This window comes from Phascolarctos cinereus, unplaced genomic scaffold (assembly GCF_003287225.1).
Source record: "Phascolarctos cinereus isolate Bilbo 61053 unplaced genomic scaffold, phaCin_HiC Scaffold_726;HRSCAF=1367, whole genome shotgun sequence".
In the NCBI taxonomy this organism is placed as follows: Eukaryota; Metazoa; Chordata; class Mammalia; order Diprotodontia; family Phascolarctidae; genus Phascolarctos; species Phascolarctos cinereus.
This window is the reverse complement of record NW_027556098.1, coordinates 186,314,648-186,338,870: the sequence shown is the minus strand read 5'-3', so window position 1 is coordinate 186,338,870 and position 24,223 is coordinate 186,314,648. Positions and strand designations below refer to the sequence as shown.

The following is a 24,223-nucleotide window of genomic DNA, read 5'->3' as shown; positions in this document are numbered from 1 at the left end:
AGAGCTTAGAGCTGAAACTTGAAATTGCTTCTGGGAAGTGAGAAAAGATCTTAGCCTAGGATTGGTGTGATGGGATGAAAGAGCCACGAATGGGTAATGAGGTAAAAGGACTGATGGAAGCTAAGCAAAACCTCTAAAGATAGATTGGGGTTTACTGGCTAGATTTCTTTCTTAAGCACCACACTTTAAACCCAGATCACTCTGGCTCTTATTGGTTGGCCAATAATAGATCCAAGGTCAAGCCCCACTTGGTCATTGTTTGGGCCCTGATTGGCTCAGAGTGAATGTAAATAGCAATTGTTTCTGTTTTGCCTAGAAACTCTAAGAGTCTTCCCCTCTCAGTTTGAATTCCTTCCTTCCTTCCTTTCTCTCACTCTCTCTCTCTCTCTCTCTCTCTCTCTCTCTCTCTCTCTCTCTCTTCTCTCTCTCTCTTTCCTCTAAGTAAATAGGCCATTCTCTGCTTCATTTCTTACCCAGACTTAATCACTGAAGGGCAATGCCTCAGTCAAGATCTGTTAAAGACCTTAGCTTAAAAAGACCAAGGTCTCTCACTATCTACATCTTGCCACTGGCCCCAGATGTCTCCACAGTGCCCTTCCTCACTTAAATCCAGTTCATTTGCATGTCATGGCATCACCTCCCTGGTGTCATGGCCTTCTTCAAGAACAAAGGACAAACAACAACAATTGCTTCTAAAGATACCTACTTCTTACCTTAAACCACAGAAGACTAAAGATTTCTAGCTAAGGGGATTAAAATGATTTAGTTTTTACATGAGCTGTCTGTCCCAAAGTGGAATGGGCTGCCTCTAGAGGTGATGAGTTCCCCCTATGTGATGGTCTTCAAGTAGAAGCTGGAGGACCACTAGTTCTGTTATCAATGGGGATTCCCTTCTGGTGGGGTGTGAATGGTACTAGAGAGATGCTTAGGTTTCTTTTGACTCTTAAATTTTGTGATTCTGTGATCCAGAGGCAGCTAATATTTAGGGTTATCTCTAAGACAAAATACTTTAGTAAGTATTTTACAATGGCCCTTTTTCTGGTAATTACTTTTCATTTAGATCGTCTTCTTCCTTTGAATTTATAGAGCTTTCTTGCTATGTAAAAGTTTTGGTAAGGATTTTAGCTTTCCCAAGATTGTATTTAATGCTCAAAAGTCAAGCTTCATAACTTTAACTACTTTTTTTAAAAAAAAACAGGTCTATCTCATTGCAAATGAAATTCTAAGGCATCTGTATGAATTATTTGACTGAAGATTTGAGTAGATGGTTAGAAATACCAATTTCCAAATTATCTATCTATATATCTATAGATATATCTATCTACCTAAATTATCTATTTGGAATATCTGCATAGAAATTCCAAAATATCTGTCTATCTATTTACTTGTCAGTTAATCAACTATCTGTCTGTCTATTTATCTATCCATCATTTATCTGTCTGTCTGTCTGCCTGCCTACCACAAATTAGATAAGTGGAAATGTTGCATCCTGGCAGGGAGGTGCTGGTAAATGTTTAACAACTGGCTTTCAGAAAAAAAAAGTTTAATCTGCATTAACATTTTCCCCATTACTTTCTTAAGTCTAGATAACAATGAGGACAAAAAACCAAAACAAAACAATAAAGCAAGCCCTGATTTGTAGCATTTGCTGACTTCCAAGATATAAATGCTCACAGTAAAAATTGAACAATTTGCTCTTGCAAGCCTGTATAAGCTGCTTCCAGCACATCCCTTTATAGTGGATAAAGACCTGGCCTTGAAGTCAGGAGGACCTGGGTTCAAGTCCTGACTCTGACACAATTCAAGTTCACCTCTCAGTGTTCCCAGACAACTCTCTAAGACTCTGACTGCATTGGGTAGAAGGTGCTTCCAAACAGGGAGTTACCCTTCACAGATGAGATTATAGGTGGAGAGGAAGGAAAAAAAAAGTGTTAGATAACACAGCATTGAGTCAAGGAATAAGTGGCTCTAGGAATCAAGACTTCTTGGTCTGGAGGCTCAAAGGGTGTGGCTCTTAAAGTTCCATAGGAGTGGAGGGAGGGTTGGGCTGGAGGTAGCTGGCTAGTGAACCCTTAGCTTCAAAGCATTTACTTAGTGTTCACATAATCACCAACAATTAATTATGATGACATGCTTGGGTGGTATGTAAATGGCATTTCCCTTGTCTGCCAGATGAGGAAACTAGGGAAAGATGGGAAATGTGACTTGCTCAAGGTCTCATAAAGGATGTTTCAGATCTTTGAGTAGAAACCAGATGTTCTTCTCGGCACAGAATTCAGACCAAAGTGCCAACCCATACCCCTTCCTTTGGTTAAAGGCTTCAAACTCAGCCAGTTTCACCTCCTCTATATTCTGTGTTGTTTCTCCAATCACTTAGGTCTATTTCAGCAGTTCCAGCAATGACCAGTTCCAGTTCCCTTGCATCAAAAACAGATACCAGCCTAGCATCCACCACCTGTGAAAGGAAGAGAGTTCAAGGAGATGAGTCAAGGAAGTCCCTCCTGTGAATGACTTGGCAGAGAAGAATAGCATTGGGAGGAGGAATTTAAGTAAGTGGTGCTGAATATACCTTTTCTATGATAAATTGACCAATAAGCATGTATCACTTATATACACTTATAGATTAACTTATTTATTTTTTATTTTTTTTATATTTTTAGGCAATTAGGGTTAAGTGACTTGCCCAGGGTCACACAGCTAGTAAGTGTCAAGTGTTTGGTCTGAGGCCGGATTTGAACTCAGCTCCTCCTGACTTCAGGGCCGGTGCTCTATCTACTGCGCCACCTACCTGCCCCCTATAGATTAATTTATGTGCAAGTTTTATATGTAAATGTAAGATATAAGGTACAATTTTAATTGCAGCATTGGTGTCTATAACAACAACAACATAATAATAATAAGTAACATTTATACAGCACTTACTATGTGCCAATGATCTCACAATAATCCTGGGAGCTAGGTACAATTATTATCCCTGTTTTACATATGAGGAATCTGAGGCAAACAGAGGCTAGGTCATACAGATAGTAAGTGTCTGAGGATGGATTTGAACTCAGGTTTTCCTAACTCCAGGTCCAGCACTATATCCACTGCTTCACTTAGCTACACCCAGGTATCAACATGTCATAGGATCCTAGGATCATCATTCTAGAGTTGGAAGGGACCTTAGAGGTCATCACACCCTTATTTTAGAGATGAGGAACCTGAGGGTGGAAGTTAAATGACTTGCCCAAAGTCACACATTTGTAAGTGGTGAAGCCAGAATTCAAACTCAAGTTTCAAGACCCCAAGTTTATTTTTCCCCTATTGTACCATACCGCCTTCACTAAAATGTCAAGAGAGCACGGAGAAGGCTCTCCAGGACATTGGTTTCACCTACTCCCCACTACCATTGTGATGAACTAATGGGACAACATGGATGAGAATCTCACAGAGTGGGCAAGCATGGATGGATTGCTATCTCAGACTCATTGTCCTGCATGTAGACATCTCAAACTCAACAGGTCCAAAACAGAACTCATCTTTCCTCCCATACTCTCCACTCTTCTGATCTTCCCCATTACTATTGAGGGAACCACCATCTTCCCACTCACACAGTCTCACAATCTAGGTGTCATTCTCAACTACTCTTTCATATTTACCTATATGTCTAATCAGTTTCCAAGTCTTGTCATTTCTACTTTCAAAACTTCTTTCCTATTGATCCCCCTTTTCCCTAGTCACTAAGGCAACACCCTGGTGTAGGCCCTTGTTATCTCATACTAAACTACCCAATAGTCTTCCGGTTGGTTCCTCTGCCTCAAATCTCTCCCCACTCCAGTCCAACTTCTATTCGACTGTCAAAGTGATCTTCCTAAAGTGTAGGTCTGACTATGTCACTCTCCCGCTCCCCCATTCAATAAACTCCGGTGGCTCCCTATTACCTCTGGTATAAAATTCTTTACAACTTGGCCTCTTTCTACCTCTCTAGTCTTCTTACCCACTTTAGTCTACTTTACATATTCTATAATCCAGCCATGCTGGTTTTCTTTCTGCTTCTGACACTCAACCCAGCATCTCCCAACTCTTCCTTTTTCATTGATTGTCCCCCATGCCTAGACTGCTCTCCATCCTTATCTTTGCCTCCTGGTTTCCTTGGCTAGTAAGACTCAGCTCAAATCCCACCTTCTCTTTCTCAGGCCTTTCTCAGCATCTCTCCTCATGTACTGCTACTGCTTTCCCTCTGACACTATCCTCCATTTTCACTGTATATGTCTTGTGTCTACATGGTTGCTTGCAGAGCTACTGGGGGGTAAGGACTATATTTTTACCTTTCTTTGTATCCCTAGTGTTTAGCACAGTGCCTGGTGCAATGTAAGTATTTAATAAATGTTTATTGACTGACTGTTTTGCTGGAGGGGATACTCACATCTATGAGACCACATATCCATAGAAGTATTAGGGATTTTTAGTTAAAATACTCTTTCTCAGCATCAGAATTTTCCATACTACATCAAAATAATGATTGGTCCAATTTGATTCTGTGTTCTGAAAAGGATCTTAGTGGCTTCTAAGGAAAAAACCTCCTCGAACATATAACTAGCTTGTTCTGACCATTACGTGTGATCATTTCACACCCTCAAGCATGAGATTCGATTACCCATATCTTAGCACGCATGACTTAAAATGATATTAGTGGTCATTAAATCATCAAATCCTATTTAAACTCTAGTCAAAACATTTAACTCAAAGACCTCTTGAACCAGAGAATTCCATGAATTCAACAATCCACCCACCCCACCCCATTTTCTCACAAAAATTATCATATAAGCAGAGTATTCCCCATAAATTAATTTGAATAATCAATGTTTTATGTAAAAAAGAATACTTCATGCAGGTAGAGATAATATGTGACATCTGTAGACACAAAAGATGGATTTTGACATCTGTGGATAGCCATATATGGATTTTTACATCTATACAAACCAAAATTCAAAGCATGCCACCCAAAGACCCAATTTCTTTACCTCATAAAAACCCCGTACTAAGCTCTCTGTTTGTTGTACAACACCCCTCTCAATCCTCCACTTCACCATTCTCTCGATGTATTCTTTCTTGTTCTTCTCTGTGACTGGGATATTGGCACCCCCTGGTTTTAATTCTCGTTCAGTGATCTTGGAATAAATGTATACAATATATATATATGTTTACATAAATATTTTTAATGGAGCCAAAGTATTACACTTTATTTACAAAAGAGACTATTACCAAGAACATGAAAGCATTTTTCCATAATCTGTATAACTGAACATATCTCTGCGGTATAAGAATTGTGTCTTCCATATCTTGTCTATAGGAGACCTTCATCAAATGCTGTGCACATAGCGAGCACCACATGACTGATTATCTGACACCAAGGAGTCTCAGAGTATCAGTACTTATTTCTAATTCTCACAAATTAGGCTGATTTTCTTTGAGGTACTGGCTGTTTGCCATCTGAATGGCTGATTAGGACTTTTCATAAACCCCAATATGGCTTAACATTTATTATGTATTGGTATCTAATGTTTAAATGAGGATTTAACTTTGAGAGTAAAGGATTTATATTCAGATGAGAACCAAGGTTGAAAAGATATTATGAATTCTGGAAAACTAATAAAAAGCTAACAGCAAGGTATATGAATGAAAAAAAAAATCAGAGACCCTGCCCACACTAATGCCTGCAGAACAATATAAACCAATGTCACTGATTCTATTTTGCACATCTGTATTAAAATATTGATTCTATTCATTTCACGACTGCATTTTCCTGTCTGAATAATAGCCAGGTACAAATATATGTTTAGTATGTGGGTTCCATGAAAATGAGGGCCTTAAAAATGTATTAGATACATAGAAAGTAGCTCATAGCAGATATTGTACTTTTGAAAGCAAAGAATAAGAAGGCTCACACAACAACACGTGTAATACGCTGCCACTTAGCTCCTTTCCCTCTGTGATGGCACTGTAGCTATTAGAGATAGACTCTGCAATGAGGAAGTACCTTCACAGAGTAAATGGATACACTCACCTGATTTAGGAATTGTGAAACTCAACCAAAAATAGCCATGCCCGATGTTTGTCCACTGACATAGCTGATCACCTAGCAATAAATTCTAACGAAGCAAATAAAGAATCTGGCTACACTGCTTTAGCATGTGCATACCTGTCCAAAAACTTCTTCATTTACAGTAAAGGTGAGGTCTAGGATGTCATGTATGTCATTGTCTTTCATCCACTGAAGGCTCTGGTGGAACTCCTCATCAAGGTATTCTAGATCACTCAAATCACACAGACTAATGTATCAAAGAGAAAGACGAAGATTGAAAAAATGTTATTAGTAGACACTGACGGACATAGGAAAAAGATGGACTAAGCAACAGTGGTTCCTAGATTTCTGTTATTTAGAGTCTAAAAACCAATCTAGAGGAAAAAAAATAAAGAAATTGTAAAGGTTCTAGAGCTTAAAGATAGTCAGAATTGTAGAGATAGTCCACTGCAATGCCATTATGTTCCGGATGAAGAAACTGAGGCCCAGAGGGGTTCAGTGAAGTACTCTCTCCCAGAGACACTTAAAAGCAAAGTCCCAACTAAAATCCAGGTCCCCTAATGTCCAGTCCGGGGCTATTGCCATTATGCCACACTGCCTGACAATATTGATCTCTCACTTTATAGAGGGACCAAGGGCTGGACCATATCCAGCTAGAGGGCGATGAATCTGGAATGTGGAAAGTAGACTGATAGCAGCAAAGCCATTAGAGCAGATAGGAAGCTAGAATAAAAATCAATTAATTAATAAGCATTTAATGAAAGCCCCCACCTTCAAGCAGTTTACATCCCATGAGGTGAAGGGTGAAGGGCAATATAAGCAGTTGTGGGGGAGGGAGAGGTACGAGCTATTGCGGGGATCAGGAAAGGTCTTATGTAGGAGGTGAAGCCTGGGCCAAGCCCTGAAGGAAACTAGAGAGTCTGAGTGGTAGAAGTAAGAAGTCAGTGGCCTTCAGGCACTGAGATGGGAGATGGAGGGCCAGTCTGGCTGGTGTGAAGGATATTTGAGGAGAATAATAAGCAAGCGATGCTTCATATCTCTTCTGGGAATGTCAGCCCATCTTCACAAAAGAAGCTAGAAGGAAAGGAGAAAATGCTATGTCTTCAATTCAACAATCAATTATCTTTCAAGGCTGTATTTTCCTATTGGGTATTAGAACATTTTTCCAGTGGTCTCTTCTTTTTTTTTTATTGGAAATTATCTTTCTGAGTGTCAGGGATTCACTTTAAAGAAGATGGAAAAGGAGTTGATTGGTGTAGATTTAGAATTGATGGTCAAAGTTGGAGAGGAGTATGGGTAGTGGTAGTCTCTCTGCTAAGATCTCTTCACTTTGTTTCTACTTGTCCCACAGACAGAACAAAATACTGCCTACCCATGCTTGGCCTTGCAATGTACTGCTTATTATAGGCCAGAACCAGCTGTTTGCTCCAATGAAAGATTGCTAGCTGCAGTCTTTCATTTTTATAATAGTACTGAAAATTCCCATGGAAGTTTTATTTGTACCTCCCTCCATAAATCTAATTTTCCTTTCACGAAGTGATGGCTTTGAGCAAGCAGGGTATCCTAAAGACATAGAAAGGGCCATGGAAGATGAGAAGTAAGCCAAGAGTAATTTAAAGTTTGCATCAATGTGAAATATAAAATCCATCTCAAAGGGAAGAGGACTCTGTGAGTCATAAAGACTAACCCACAGCTATTCTATTAATAATCTGAATTGATGCCATAAGCATTCCAAAGCCGTATTTGAAGTACAATTGTTTTGAAGAAACATGTGTTACCAAGTATGAGAAAGATAAAATGGTTCGGAAGATAGCAAAACTAAGATTTTTGTAGGCAATCCAGAAATAAAGAAGGAGAAAAAGAGAATATGGCTGGACAAATAAACAAAACTTCAAAACTTATTTAGTTTCAGAAAATTTGTACAGCTATAAAAACAACATCCCAATGAAGATTGTTAGCAGATAGGGAAACACTGACTTTGACAACAGGAATTTTCCATTTCAAATAAGGGGAAATACTGTATTTTTTCCATGTTGATTGAAAGAAGAATAAAAATACTTTTACTCACATTCTGAGAAGGGCCTTATAAAATGGTCGTGTGAAGAAAGCATCTAACAAATACTGGTGTATCAGTGCAAGGCCAAGGATTCGACCACTAAACCTGAACCTGAACAAGAAAAATAGGAAACAAATCACATGACCTGGGTTAGTGGATTATTAAATGGTTCTACATGACCACAAGGAGTTCATGTATATCCTAGACTAACCAGGTCTACATTAGGCTAAAAATTCACATCTTAAACTCTGAGTCAAATTTGTTGGGCTTCGTTATCTTTGTAATTTGAGTAGCTAGGTGGTTCAGTGGATGGAGTGCTAGGCCTGGAGTCAGGAAGACCCAAGTTCAAATCCAGCCTCAGACACTTACTAGCTGTGTGATCCTGGATGAGTCACTAACCTGTTTGCCTCAGCTTCCTCATCTATAAAATGGGGATAATAATAGCACCTACATCCCAGGGTTGTTGCGAGAACCCAATGAAATAATGATTTTAAAGTGCTAAGTACGGTGTTTGGCTCATAGCAAGTGCCGTATAAATGTTACCTATTACTAACAGCCAAAGATTTTGTAGTATGAATAATATTCTGCATGCACCACCTGTTTGGCCAATATGAGCTGCTCACTGTCATTTGTGAGAAATCCCTAAGGGCTACCACTTGAGGTATAAAGCAGTGCACACTGGTAGCCAACGGTGGGCAAAGTGTTACTGATTTTGCTTCCACTTTGTTTGGATTGATGCTAGTGGTATTTCCCTTGTATCTACCACCAACTCATTTTCTGTCACTCTGGTATACAACTAAATATCTTACTTTGCAGAACTTCCCCTTTTTTCTCTTTCCCTCCTCCCTAATTCTGATAGTTGTCCTCTCAACGCTCAGGGCAATGAAAATCTCTGCCTCTGGAAGTTTTTGGGGTTTCCCAGAGACAATGTACTATCTTCTAAACATCTCAAGGCACAATTCATTCTGATTCATTTTGGAAACTTTCTTGAAAATAACATATTATTCACCTAGATGATTAAAATGCATACCCCTACATTTCTCTTTATTTTGAGAGTAATGATGCTTCTAGTAGTTGAAGCTGATGGCTTCCCTAAGTCAGTCTCTCGAGCAGCAGCAGATATGAGACATACTAAGAGCTACAGTTTGTCCCTTCTTGTTTCTTCCACCAATGCCAGATTCCTCCCACCAAATGTCTGTTAGATAGCAGTGATTCCATTGCAAATGGTAGCTAAAAAGTTAGGGTGAAAGTTGAACATATTAACCTCTAAGTCATAATTAGATTTTTCCTCAAGATACTGGCAAGAAAAGAGGGGCATGAATATGTCTCCGTATATGACTAAATCATATTTTAGTCACTTGTACCCAGTGCAAAACAAACAGGCACTCTCAAAAATAGGTGCTTTGAAATTTTTTAATGTCCATGAGTAAAGGGATTTGGGAAAAAATTTACTTGAAATTAAATAATTTAAATAAAAAATAAGCTTAACTTGAATTATCATAAAAAGATCTCATCTTTTTATTTTAAAGATTTTATGAAAAATCAGTAGGTAGGCAGTCCTCAATTTAGCAACTGTGGATTTAAAAGTGAGTAATAATATGACTAGCTATTCCTACTGCATTCTTTTCCATCATTAATGCCTTTTTTGCTGGTGCCCTCTCACCAACCTTGGACCCTCCCCTCTGTGCCTAGAGTCCTCTTTCCCCCTGTATCTTACTTAGCCAGATAAAGAATTCCTAATGACTCTGCTTCTCCCCTACTTTGCCTGACCATTAGTAAGTAAACTTCCTGAGGGCAGGGACTATCTTTTGCTTTTTTTTTTTTTTGCATCCCCAGGGCTTAACATATGCCTGATACAGTAGGCACTTAATAACTGTTTATTAATTATTGACAACCACAGCTGCAGATGCTGGACCAGCTCTAATCCCTTGGCTGAGACTTTCCCAGATGCTGCCCTATAGATTCTGCGTAGGGTAACCTAATATACTTCTTTCTGACCTCTTCAAGGTTGAAGAAATACAGAAGAACTCAGCATTAGCAATTGTACTTTTTTTTTTTTAACCAGACCAGATTTCATCAGGGTGGTGAACTTCTGGTGAGAAATTTCCTCTGCCAGTGCAGACTGGCACCTCCTCTGTAACATACAGTCTTCGGGAATTATCAGGAAGAACAGAGACAATCAATGACTTCTCCAGGGTCACAGAGTCAGTAGGTGTCAGAAAAAGACCTTGAATACAAGTCTTCTTGACTCCCAGGCTAACTCTACCTGCCAAGCCATGCTGTTTTCAGTTTTTGTATTATATTGAGTAGCTAATGGCTTAAATAAGCTTTTTTTTTTTTACTTTTTGGTGAAGCAATTGGGGATAAGTGACTTGCCCAGGGTCACACAACTAGTAAAGTGTCCAGTGTCTGAGGCCAAATTTGAACTCAGGTCCTCCTGACTCTAAAGCTGGATCTCTATCCACTGTACCACCTAGCTGCCCCTTAAATAAGCTTTTGTGAGCTAGCCTGGGAAATTTGTCATAATTTATAACATGTTTTTTTTTTCCCACAGATAATGTGTTCTATGTTCCATGTAACCTATTTAAAAATTGGCTTATGAAAAAAATAATGATTCACCATATTGGAGACTGTCTATATATTTAAAAGCAACCACAAAAGAATCAAATGAACTTTCTAAGCAAAACTGTGGTTTTAGTCAAGAATTAAAGTGGATAGCTATATTTGAAAAAAAATCACAGCATATGCATAACCTAGTGTTAGAGAAAAATAATTAGAGGAAAGCACAATTCCCAAAACCCCACCATCTTACCATTCATGGTGATTGTCTACAAAAGCAGACATGGGACTTATTTGTACTGTGTATGTATCATTAGCTGAATATTCAAATAAGCCATAATATGGATTAAAGAGTTCTCTGGATACCAGGAAGAAAAACTCTCTAGAAGGTCCACTGTAATCCAGCCTATAAAAACAAACAAAAAATTAGGTTTTTTTTTCCACCCAATGCTATATGTAGCAAGTGTATTTTACATAGTTCATCATCACCAAGACGTCAAGATTAATTACCTACTAAGTGACCCAAAGCGAGTTAAGTCACTCTAATAAGAATTATAAAAGATTTATGAAACAGCTGTTCTTCTAGTTCTCAAATGTTGAACTTGAAACAATGGTGCAGATAGATGTAAAAAATATAGAAAACAAGGAATTGTTAAATAACAGAACTGTTAAACAAGAGAAACTACACACTGGTGATTTCATTAACATTATATGCAAAAGCTCTTTAATAATAAAATGTATTATTCATGAAGATAGTATGGCTGGAAAATGGCACTGGCCAGGTAGAGAATGAGCATTAAAGACAATAGATGGCCTTGATACTACCCTTGTGCCCCCATGAAATTAAGAGAATTAGAAAAGGATTTTTTTTTGTGGGGGTAGGCAATGGGGTTAAGTGACTTGCCCAGGGTCACCCAGCTAGTAAGTGTTATTTGTCTGAGGCCGGATTTGAACTCATGTCCTCCTGAATCCCCAGGGCCAGTGCTCTATCCATTGTGCCACCTAGCTGCTCCTAGAAAAGGCTTTCTAAGCATATTGGGGGAGGACCTTCTATGTAGGACTGATGGCACCTCCCAGGATGAGATGGTGTGACAGGATTGTGATCCTTATGTTCAGAGGGAACACACATTAATGAAGGCGTGGATTTATTAGAATATGTGAAGACTTGAAGTTAATAAAGTACATGATGTAGAATTGTGAGAAGTGGGGGAAGAGAAGGAGGTCATGGAAATTGGTTGTTTAGAAAAAATGGCGGAGGAGATTTTCAGCCTCTCTCCAGTTATTCAGGAAGGGCATCCTGGAACACTTATGATTCTAGGACAATAGACTTAGAGCTGGAAAGGACCTATGAGATGACCTAGTCCAAACCTCTCATTTTATAGATGAGAAAACTGAGGCTTGGGAGGGAGTGACTTGCCTAAGGGCAAAAAGATAGTAAGAGTGGCAGAATTGAAATTTAAACTGAGGTCTCTTAATTCCAACTCCAGTGTGATTTCTACTACACCATGCTAGATTTCAGAAACTTCCCACCCACAATGGAATGAAGTGCTTCTTTTGCCATGCGCTCACTGCTTTCTTGACTGAAGGAAGAGAGAGAGGGCTTGCCAAATGGCCAAATGGGAATTTCAGAGGCAAAAGTTACCCTGAGAAGATGCTCAAAGCAGAAATGGAATGTTTGGATTCAAGTGATCAAGGTTTAAAGTAAATTAGAGGAGATAAGGTTAGAGATAGCCTGGGGATTAGAAAGAGACAAGGAAGATGAGGAAGTCTTAGGCTATCGCCTAATAAGTGTTTTTGAAGTGGAGGATGAATATCTTGAACTTGATCCATAACATTGTATTAGAACATCTATGAGAGTCACATGGAATTTAGGAGAAGATTTTGGCAGACTTAGGATGACATTGCTGAATTCAAAGGGGTAAGTGAAGAGATCATAATGGTCTGAATGAAACAATCAGAGTCTGTTATGGCTGAAGTTGTAGGGCTGGAGGAGAAAATGAGGATTGAAGTATATTAATGCCATTCAAGAAGTAAGCTATGGCACCATTTAAAAAAGTAGTCAGAGGCCTCATTTAGAAATTCACTGTGGCACTCCTAGGAAAGAGGAAAGCCTGTGGTAGGAAGATAAGCAGAAGAGTGCCATTCACTTCATTCATTTTATTTATTATAAATCTCCATTTCTTGGATTAGGTTACTTCAAGAAAATGAAAAAGGATTCAGAAAATCATCAGATAAAGAGAAAAAAAGTACAATCATATATACTCTTATGTCTAATGTATTTTCTGGATCAAGTCTCTGCGTGTGGTGTTGCTTTGGAGGCTACACACAGTTGAGTTTAACAGACATGGTCCCTGCTTTCAAGGATCTGGAGATATCACTTATAGGACATAGATAGCTGAACATGAAGAAAACGTATAAATGCTACAACAATTTATGCAATATTGTCTGTACAACAGGAGGGTAACCTGTAAAGTGAAGCCATTTATTTCCTGCTTAATATTTAGCTGTCACATCAGAAGCTCATTACTCTTTGACTTTATTCTGGTAGCATCTTCACTCCATGAAAGAAGTTTTTGTTGCTTTCTGAAGAAAAAAATGAACATCGTTTGCATTTTTATTAGGAATCTTACAGAGTATTACGCAGAGTAAGTATGTAGATGCTCAAAAAAAGGTTGGCTGAACAAATCAGTGAAGGAATGAGTGGGATTACAATTTTCCTTGAGGAACTATACAAGCTCAGCAGTAAGATGTGTTTATGCTACTCACCACTGACCCAAGAAAAAGAAAACAAACAATATTTTGCAGAAATCTCATAAGTAGAATATTCCTTAAAAGTCTAGTGCTTTGTAATATTCAAATAAACTGTTTAAAATGTTGAAAATATTGTCATTCTTAGATAGAGACTGGCCTCTCTGTTTTGCTTCTTTACTGAGTTCAGGGCATAAATAAGATTAATACTCTCATATGGGGCAAAATAAAAAGGAACAGATTTTTCTCCCCTAGAGAAAACCAACCTAACCATTAACAGTTCAACCAAGATGAACCAGCCTTCTTCATGGGGCAATTTTTCATCCATCCATTTCTTAATTCTGGAATTAGTCACAGATTCTCACTAAGGTCAATACTTAGTTGGTAAGCAAGTTGTGTTTAATTGTGTTTTACATCCTAAATCTACACAAAACTTAAGAGCAATCTGAAGAGCAAGATGCTTACTGCAGCATATTTAACTGAACAAAACATGTCAGAGCAGCACTCCATCCAGGATATTTCTGTCATTTCTCAACAGCATCTTTTATACAAAGAGTTAATATGACTCATATCAGATGGATCATTTGTTGCATTCCTGTTCTGCCAGTCGGGTTGGTTCCATGGCTAAAGCCTTGGCACAGAAATTCAGAAGCTCGTTACAGCAGGCATGTAGCCACAGAACAGCTGCAATGAAGAGCATTTCAGTATCCAAATGCAGATGTCCTATGGTAGCAGTGTGGTTTAAGTTCTGGGAAGTGTTATTCAGGCATTTGCCTAACATCACTGTAGTACTATGCTGTTTGACATACCACACAAGCTGTGGGGGCTCTGGTATGAGTTGATGCATTTTTTTTCAACTAAGAATCACTGAAAATGGAACATTCACGTGACAAATGCAAAGGAAATGATGTAACAACAACAACAAAAAACCAAAACCTCAACCCCTGAAAATCATTTCCTGGATGATGGCTTTAAGATAGAAAGATAGCTCTTCAGCTGTCCTGTATGTCAGTTTGGAGATACACTGTTGCTGAGTTTACCCTGTCACAGTTATAAAAGCAAGCTATTAATTATTGAATTATCTAAGAAGGCCTAGCAGATTACCGTGTCTTTGTGTTAGAAAGCTTCCTTGCTAACAACGGTCTAGACCCATTTATACCAAATCAGAGCTGGGAACACACACACATTCATCTTTCCTCATCAGGATTTGAATTATTTAGGCATCCGGTGGGTAGATACTTTAGCCAAGGTAAATGCTGAAGAAAACAATAAGTCAGCCTGCCATTCCTTGGTTTAAAACTGATAGTACTGAAGGGGATTACAGTGGGATTTCATAGCCTTTTGTTTAGGAGGGGCTGTGTAGGACAATGATTCTCTGATGCTCATTCTCTCTCTCTCTCTCTCTCTCTGGTTTAATAGTACTTCATTTTTTTCCCTCAGTTACATGTCAAGAAAACTTTTAGTATTCATTTTTACGATATTTTGAGTTTCAAATTTTTCTCCATCCCTTCCTCCCTTCCCCTATTCTGAAAATGGTAGACAGTTTGATATAGTTTATACATGTGCTATCATGTAAAAATATTTCCATATTACTCACAGTTATGAAAGAAGAAATAGATCAAAAGAAACAAATTAGAAAGAATAAAGTAAGTGAAAAAGGTATGCTCCATTCTTCATTCAGAGTCCATCAGTTCTTTATCTGGATGTGGGTAACCTTTTCCTTCATGAGTCCTTTGTGTTTGTCTTGGATCATTGTGTTGCTGTGAAGAACTGAGTCATTCATAGTTGACCATCACACAATGTTGATACTATGTACAATGTTCACCTGGTTCTGCTCCTTTCGCTTTGCATCAGTTCATACACGTCTTTTCAAGATTTTCTGAAACCTGCCTGTTCATCATTTCTTATAGCTGAATAGTATTCCATTACATTTATATGCCACAGCTTGTTCAGCCATTCCCAATTGATGGGCATCTCCTCAATATTTTCCAATATTTTGCCACCACCAAAAGGGCTGCTGTAAATATTTTTGCACATGTAAGTCCTTTTCCCTTTTTTATGATCTCTTCGGGATACAAACCTAGTGGTGGTATTTCTGGATCAAAGGGTATGCACAGTTTGGTTGCCCTTTGGGCATAGTTCCAAATTGCTCTCCAGAGTGGTTGGATCAGTTTGCAACTCCACTAACAGTGCATCAATGTCCCAATTTTCCCACATCCTCTCCAACATGATACTATCTTTTTGTGACCCTGGGCTACTCACTAAACTTCTCTGAGCCTCAGTTTCCTCACTTGGAAAATGGGGATAACAATATCTGCAATGCCTATTTCTTTGGAAAGCTATGACAGATAAGATCTTAGGATCATAGATCTAGAATGGTAAGGGACCATAAAGTCAAATTTAGCCCACAAGCATTTATTAAGCACTTACTATATGCTAACACTGTGCTAAATCCTGGGGTTATCTTCGTTTACCCTCTTACTTTACAGATGAAGAAACTGAGGGATGTTGCTAGGATTAAATTTCATAATGCATGTGAAGCATTTCACAAACTTTACAATGTGATATAAATATCAGCTATTACCATGAGATGATAGCTAATATGAATAATGTTAATAATAATTCATTAATATAGAATATGCAGCATGGCATAATAATAGCTATGATTTATTATTTTAAGATTTGTACTCCATCTTGCAAATATTCACTTATTTTATCCTCATAACAACCCTAGGGTGCTATTATTATCCCCTTTTTACAGATGAGGCAGAAATTGAATGACTTGCCCACCGGGGTCACATAGCTACTAAGCATCCGAGATTAGATTCAAACTCAGGTCTTCCTGACTCTTAGGCGGGAGCCTTGACTCTAACCCTTTACTACACGTGACTTTTGTCAGTCTTTATGAATATCAGCTTTCTTATCTCTAAAGTGGGGCAAATAACATTTAACACTGCATTTCCCAGGGTTGTTCTCATGACAGTACTTCATAAACTGTACAGTGAGTTATACAGTTTACATTGAGCTATTAGTATCAATAAAAACTAGAAATACTATTTCAGGATTACTGGAGGTAGTCTGGGCTTAACGTGAAGGATTATATTTCACTTGTAAATGTTAGAAAGAAGTTCCAGTTTCTCTTCCTCTTTAGATGAACTCTTTTATCCATCTTGTGGCAAGCAGTACAGAATGAAATGTGGCCTGGAGTCTAACTGCTCTGAAACCCCCAAACTAAAATTATTTGCACACATCCTCTCCCTGTTTGCAAGCTGAGTGACTGACATCACTTGATTGCACATGAGTAATAATGAACTCATTCTTCATCTTAAAGAAAGGCACCTTTTGACAGGGTTGGCCATAATAGGGAAAAAGGGGAGGTGAAAAGAGACGCTCCTTTTCTAGACTATTACACCTTTGTTGCTGTGGGGTTCTCATAAGGTAAGGGCTCATCCAGGGTGTAGCAGAAGACCACAAGCCACCTTCTCTGCCTTGACACACAAACACATCCTTGGCTCTCTAGGGCATGATATGTGACCTTTAGTGCCAAAGAAAATAATAAATTGGAAGAACATGTGGCACTTCACTGTTTATGAGTACAAAGCAATCGCTGGTATGCTTGTGGGAGCCTGAGAGAAGGCAAGCATAATGCACATTTTCCCACCATGTTCTGTCAAGATGACTTAGTTACAGGCCACTGCATAATTCCACTTCCCCTTTCCTCCCTGGCAAAGACACCCAACCTGTTAAGTTGGGAATTTAGTGGCGTGAACAAAACTTCCAACTATGACCAAGTCAGATTACTCACTTTCCCTTTTTGTAAGAAACCAGGCAATAGGATTAAAAAAATGTTCAGCTAACTGGCTGTTATATTTTATAGAACTGCAAATGGTTTTAGAGATCATCCAATCCCATCACCTCATTTTACAGATAAGGAAACAGAGAGAGAGGTCATGTGACTTGCCCAGGACCACACAGCTAGTGTCTGAAGTAGGATTTGAACTCAGCTCTTACTGACTCCAAGTTCAAGTCCCAACACCACTCAAGAGGTAAGCAGCAGATGCTAATCTAGTGTCTCTTTGCACTAAAGAACATAGTCACCTGCATTAATGATGGTACTGACAACTGAGAAATTCTTGCTGGTTCTGAAAGCATTTTTGTGATTTCTTTTTAACAAAGGCATCTGTGATACTCTGGGAATTCACATTATCTCAACTAAAATACCTCCTGGAGTACCCTGCAAAGGACAGATTATACATTTTCCAATCATTTATCTTGCCTCAATCCTTCTTTGATTCCAATCTATCATGAGAAAAAACTATAGTATCCCTTATACTGATGCCAAAGATTAGCTTCAAGGAGAGTTTGCTCTCTCTCAGCAAACTTTCTGATTCATACCTAAGCTGACTAAAAACTATTTAAAAAATCTTTTCTTTCTATATGTGACGGCCTACTTGAAGTATAGATCCTACAGGTTCATAGGAGCATAACTTTAGATGGGACAAAATGGGGATAATAATAGCACCTACCTGCCAGGGTTAGTATAGAGGATTCAATATTTTTTTTTAAGCTTTTTTTTTTTTTTTGGTGAGGCAATCGGGGTTAAGTGACTTCACCAGGGTCACACAGCTAGTAAGTGTCAAGTGCCTGAGGCCAAATTTGAACTCAGGTCCTCCTGACTCCAAGGCCAGAGCTCTATCCACTATGCCACCTAGCTTCTCCAAGGATATAATATTTGAAAAGGACTTCGCAAACCTTAAAATACTACATAGGTGCTACTGAATATAGTCATTGTCATTGTAGTCATACTCATCAAGTCTATACCCCTTATTTTAAAATGAGGAAACTGAGGCACAGAAAGGTTATGTGACTTGCCCACAGTGATATAGCAGTCTCTAAGGTAGGATTTGAACTCAGGTCTTCCTGACTCCATGTACAGCCCTTTATCTTCACTATATCATTTATGCATACCATAGCTCAAATTTATTCATTGATCAGGGCAAGTGATATCAGTAAGTACCTGGAAGGAATGTTTCCAACAGATAACTGAGCTCAATTCTAATTTTATCTAAGGGGCAGTTAGGTACTGCAATGAATAGAGCTCTGGGCCTGGTATCAGGAAGACATGAGTTCAAATGTGACCTCAGACACTTACTAGCTATGTGACCCTGGGCAAGTCACTTAACTCTGTTTGCTTCAGTTTCCTCATCTATAAAATGAGCTGGAGAAGGAAATGGCAAACCATTTCAGTATCCTTGCCAAGAAAACCCCAAATGGAGTCATGAAGAGTCAGATGTGGCTGAAACAACTGAACAACAACAGCTACGATATTTTAACTAAAATTGAACAATATTAAAATTAATTGGGGGGCAGGAGGGTGAGGAGGTAGTTAAAGGCAAGGTAAAAAAAAAAACCCTAGAGAAAATGTAACTGTTTTATAGACCAATGAGCCCATAATTCTGGGGCTTCTATGACGTGAGGTCTACTTTAAATATACATGTCCTTTTTATCATTCCAGAGCCAAGTGGCAAAAATACTTAAGGTAAAGTTGGGGAAAACAGCTAAACCTAAGCAAATACCAAATGTGTCCTGGAGGTGATAATTTAAACGCACATTGGAATAATTTTCAAGATGCCTCAAAGAGCAGAAGACTCCGAAAGAATGGGAATGGATGCAAGTGGTACTTCTACTTAAGGGAGAGGAAAGGCAACTGAGAAGACAACAGCAATTACTAATCATCATGAGCTTATAAGATCATGGATCTAGAACCGGGAAGGATTCTAGAGGTCTTCTTATCCAACCATTTCATTTTACACATGAGTCAGTGAGTTGACCAAGGTCACACAAGAAGCACAAATGCTGAGATTTGAACTCTAGTCCTAAGACTCTAATCCAATGCTCTCTGCTTTTTCATTTCTAAAGATTATGAGAATGATTTATTTATGAATATCATGGGTTTCTTTAATGAAAATTTGAGGAAGTAACAGGCTGACTTTTGTATATGACTTTTATAGTAGGACACATTTTCACAGTCATTCAGTTGATCAAGAGGTTCAAATAATATAAAGCTTAACATGTTTTTCTCAAACAAGGTGTTTCCCACGCGTATGTAAAAATGTCCTATGGCAGATGCAACCATAATTAATGCTTGTGGATTGATTGTTATTAACACTGAGTGAGACACAAAACAAAGAGATATACTTACCTCACACAGCAACTGCCCTACTTTAGGCCCTCAGTGCTTCTCAACTAGACATTGTAATAGCCTCCTAATAGGCCTTCCTTCATTCAGCTTCTCCCCTATCTAATCTATCCTTCCCCCAGCTGCCAAAGTAATATTCCCAAAGAATATGTCTGACCATGTCACTCCCTGCTGCTCCAGAAACTTTACTGGCCATAAAAACTCCTCTGTTCACCATTTAAACCCTTTGTGATCTGATCTGGCTTTAGTCTGTAGTACTCTCAAAGGCCCAGCCAAGCCAGCCTAGTTATATTACTGTTCCCTATGCACGATAATCCTTCTCCCACCTTCATGCCTTTGCAAAGGCTGTCCTGGACACCTAGGATGTTCTTCCTCTTTGGCTTTGGGTCTTCCAACTCCCAACGCCCTTCAAAGCTCAGCTACAGTGCCACCTTTAAGAGTGATGGCTCTGGTTATTAGTGTCCTCTCCACAGTAACTTTGTATTTAATTTGTATATATCTTGAATTTCCTTATCTTATCTAAAGTTATTTATTGAAGTTGTTGAATTTACTTATCTGACTATGCTATATTTTCCCAGTAGAATCAAAGGAACTTTAAAGTAGTGGCTGTCTGCTATTGTAGTTCTACCCCACCCTCACCTCCTTAGTAGACAGTGTCTGGAGTCAAGGTCAATGAACTTATCCCCAGCATTCAAAATTTCTTCATTTGTTGTAACCAATGGTTCCATAGATGGATGGCATGGTGCTGGCTGATACAGCACCTGCATTTTCTTGGTGTTAATTGTTAGGCCAAAATTAGCACAAGCGTCAGAGAATCTATCCATACTTTGTTGCATCTCACCCTCAAAGGCTGCATTAAGTACACCATCATCTGCCTAAAAGACTATTTTATGGAGAACTCACACAGGGCAAGAACTCACATGGTGGTCAGAAAAAGCAATACAAAGCCACTCTCAAGGTCTCTCTTAAGAACTTTGGAATTGATTGCATGACATGGAAGCAATGGCACAGGACTGCTCAGCATGGCGTGCCCTCATCAGAGAAGGTGCTGTGCTCCATGAGCAAAGCAGAATTGAAATAGCTCAAACTAAAGGCAAGATACGCAAATTTAGAGAATCCACCCCAAATGTTCATATGGACTATTTGTACCTGAACTGTGGTAGAGCATTCCTAGTTCATTTTGGTCTGATCAGCACAGTTGGACACACTGTTAACTTGACTCTAACATAGTGATGTCATTTTGGTCTTCTTTGAGAACAAAGGACAACCCTCCCCTCCCCCCCATAGTGTCTGGAGCAGCAAGGTCTTTAATAAATGTTTGTTTATTGCTTGATTGCCCTAAGGTGTTCACCAAGGCAATGGAAGATATCTCCTACAAAGCCCAAACCTAAGAATAACTTGCTTTCCAAATACTCCATTCACGTAAGCCAAATAATGCCCCAGACATGCCTCAGTGACATGATTAGTCCTTTCAGGGATAACAGCGCATCCATTTTTATATAAAAAACAAAACAAAACCAAAGTGGATGAAAAGTCTCTATTTTCTAGATCAGAGGTGTCAAACTCAAATAGAAATGGATCCCTGGCTGCCAAACTGCCTGGAAAATCACAAATTCACATCATGTATGCCGTACTGTAATTTTATTTATTTTTTTCAAACTTTTCCCAATTACACTTTAATTTGGTTTGGGCTGCACTGGGGGTTGGGGGTGAGGGTGGGGAGTTGTCACTTAGTGTTGGACTCCTCTGGTCTAGATTATACCAAGCAGCTGGACTGACAGTGTATTGAGTTTGCCCATCAGCAAATTCATATGCTGTGCATGTACATACATATTTACACATGCATATAACATAGATCTGGATGTTTGCAGATAGACAAAGTGCTGACTACAGAGTAGAATAAGTAGGATGATAAGATTAGCCTGTAATGTGCATTCGAGAAATGTACATGTGAAAGATTGATTCCAAGCAGCTTGCTGCCACAAAAGCCCCTCATATTTATGCCAATATTTTCTTGGTGATGCCATATGGTACAAGATGTCACAAGTGTCAAAATCAGCCTTAGTGGTACAGTGATGCCCCTGTGGCACAAAGAAAATTTATAGAAAGTCTTGGATGAGAAGATATAGATGAGTCATTGTTGTTCTGTGCCAATGGAGGAAGTAGCAAAGAGCAACCATAGTGTGGAGGGATTGAATCTTAGTTTTAAGTTTAAAGCTGCATTAAGACTTTTGGGACACCTTGTATGAAAATTGGACGTGCAAAACCTTTTCTGATTCTTTCACAAAATTCTGTTAAATTTTTATCACAAACTAGATCTGCCAGAATTTCAAGTTTTTCATCATTATAGCTACATATGGAACAAAATGACGCATATATTTAAAGCTTTCAAAGCATTAAAAGGAAATATTTCTAAAGGACTGAACAGTTCAGCTAAAGATAGCAGGTAGTAAATATTTCAGATTTGCTTTTATTATTTTAGTACAAAATATTTAAATCAACTTGATTTCCCAGTGTAAACCAGAGCGAAAGACTGATGATCTTTTATTATTTATTTAATATGTTTGGTGAAATAGAAATAAATGCTTAATTTTAAGTTGTTCCTATTTTCCTCCCTAGGAATAGCAACCTGTTGCTTTTTCAAAATTTATTTGTTCCTCAATTCAACTTCTCTCTTTAAGACCAAGATTAAGTATGTATCTAAGAAAGAGACTCCAGCATGATAGTAGAGTGATGTCAACAGGATCTCCTTCCATATGCAGCTGCTTAGGGGTGAGGTCATGAAATCAGCTGGTCTTGTTCATTTAAGTTTGTATTGTGGATGAATAAGCCAAAGCAGTCCCTGGGAACAGCCCACTGTGCCTGGGATAGTCAAAGCCTCTGCAAACCTTCCTGCTTTTTGTGTTCCCTGTGGGTCATCCACAGCTGTATTCCTAGAAAAGGAGAGCCACTGGAAAATGGGAGAGGAGAGATTATCTGTGTTTATCAAAGAAAAAGGTGCCTAACCCATTCACTCTGGCATTGCATGTGGAGATGGAGGCAATGTGTTCAATTTACAGGAAAGCTGGTTTAGGATAATCAAGCATTAAAATAATCTGGTCTCTTCAAGGCTGGGGCACAATGGAACAATAACAGCCTAGATTTAGAGTTGGAAGGGACCTTAGAGTCATCACATCCATGTTTTACGAAAAAGGAAACTGAGGCCCACATGAAGTAATTTGCCTAGGGTCACACAGCTAGTAAGTGTCTGAGGCAGAATTTGAACCCAGGGTCACTGACTCCAAATCCAGTTCTCCTTTTCACTGTTCCATGCTGTCTGTCACTTATGGTTTGCTAATACTCCTCAACCCACAGCTTCATGCTTAAAACTCATTATGGCACAATAATATCCCATGGTAGATGAAGTTGTGTAGGAAGGAACCTGGGGTGTCAGGTGAGGGAATTCATTCTCCCTTCACTGGTTGGGGCAGAGCATACTTCACATCCTATGCATAGCTGTGTTAAGGCCAAATATATTTCTTCATTTTTGACTGGCACGCCTGTGCCTCCCAGCCACCTTAATGAACACTAGGCACCACTTTGGGAGTTCTGGTCATTAAAGCTATGAGACTCAAACCATTAAGCTTCCGTGTTAATATTTTCACATTTCTGCCTTGCTGACTGCCTTATAAAAGACACATTCAGTCCAACTGTGTAAGCGAGAGCCTACAATGGTAGAGTGTGAAAAAATAGCAAGAATCAGTCATTAACTGGAATGACAGAGAAGGTCCAAGGGCAAGACAAAAATCCACATGGCACATTGCCCTCCAACACAACCAGAGGTGAAGAAACTTAATCTCACCATGACCCTGTCCAACATCTGAGGAGCAGAGTAGGCAGACATCCCTAAACTTGGCTGACCGAGAGGCCTGGCTTCAAAACCATGCAAATGAACATGGAATGATACAAGATGCTTGGAGATTTTTCAACATGCCTCCTTCAAGGCTCACATAGTGGGTAGCCTGGGATCTCTAAGCTCATCCTCACCCCTGAAAAGTCAAATGCACAAATGGGACTGAGGAGACTGGGAAAGAACAGCAATGGGAAATGACAAAGAACTTCACAACTGTTGTGTCTCTTGCTCCAAGAGTCTTCAACTGTGTGGGAGTCTAGAACACCTTTATTGCCTAATCCTTATCTGTAGGTGCTTACTCACTGAACAGTCATAAAGGTTTGATAAATTTGTTTATGTCAGGTGGATATTTTGCATGGCTTCCTTCCTCTCCCAAGGAAACAGAGAAACTGGGGGTGGAACTAATTAGGAAGAAGGCCCAAGAAGCATTGTTCACAAGGATCTCTTAGTAGGATTAATAGGATTTCAACCAGTAAAGGCAAAATTGGCCTTGCCTATATGGTGTAATGTTTTTTATTCAACACACTACTGCACATAATTGAAGGACATGGACAATCAAATATAAACTCTTCCTTCCCTCAAGCCCCGACCTTGCCCCTCAAAATAAAAGGAAGAGGGAGCCAAAAATCCCTCAGAAATTGTCTTCAGCTGAACATCCATAATCATTTCAATGTCAAGTAATTTTTAAATCCCTGAGGAAGC

General features: G+C 39.0%; 1 protein-coding gene across 1 annotated transcript in view; it reads right to left on the bottom strand.

The window, feature by feature from the left end:
• HECW2 (HECT, C2 and WW domain containing E3 ubiquitin protein ligase 2) overlaps positions 1 to 24,223 on the bottom strand; it is a 422,966-nt gene that overhangs the window by 13,341 nt on the left and 385,402 nt on the right. The window contains 5 exon segments of the mRNA XM_020993535.2: positions 2,341 to 2,455; positions 5,007 to 5,153; positions 6,185 to 6,314; positions 8,136 to 8,234; positions 10,936 to 11,088. Coding sequence (XP_020849194.1) covers positions 2,341 to 2,455; positions 5,007 to 5,153; positions 6,185 to 6,314; positions 8,136 to 8,234; positions 10,936 to 11,088 — 644 coding nt within the window.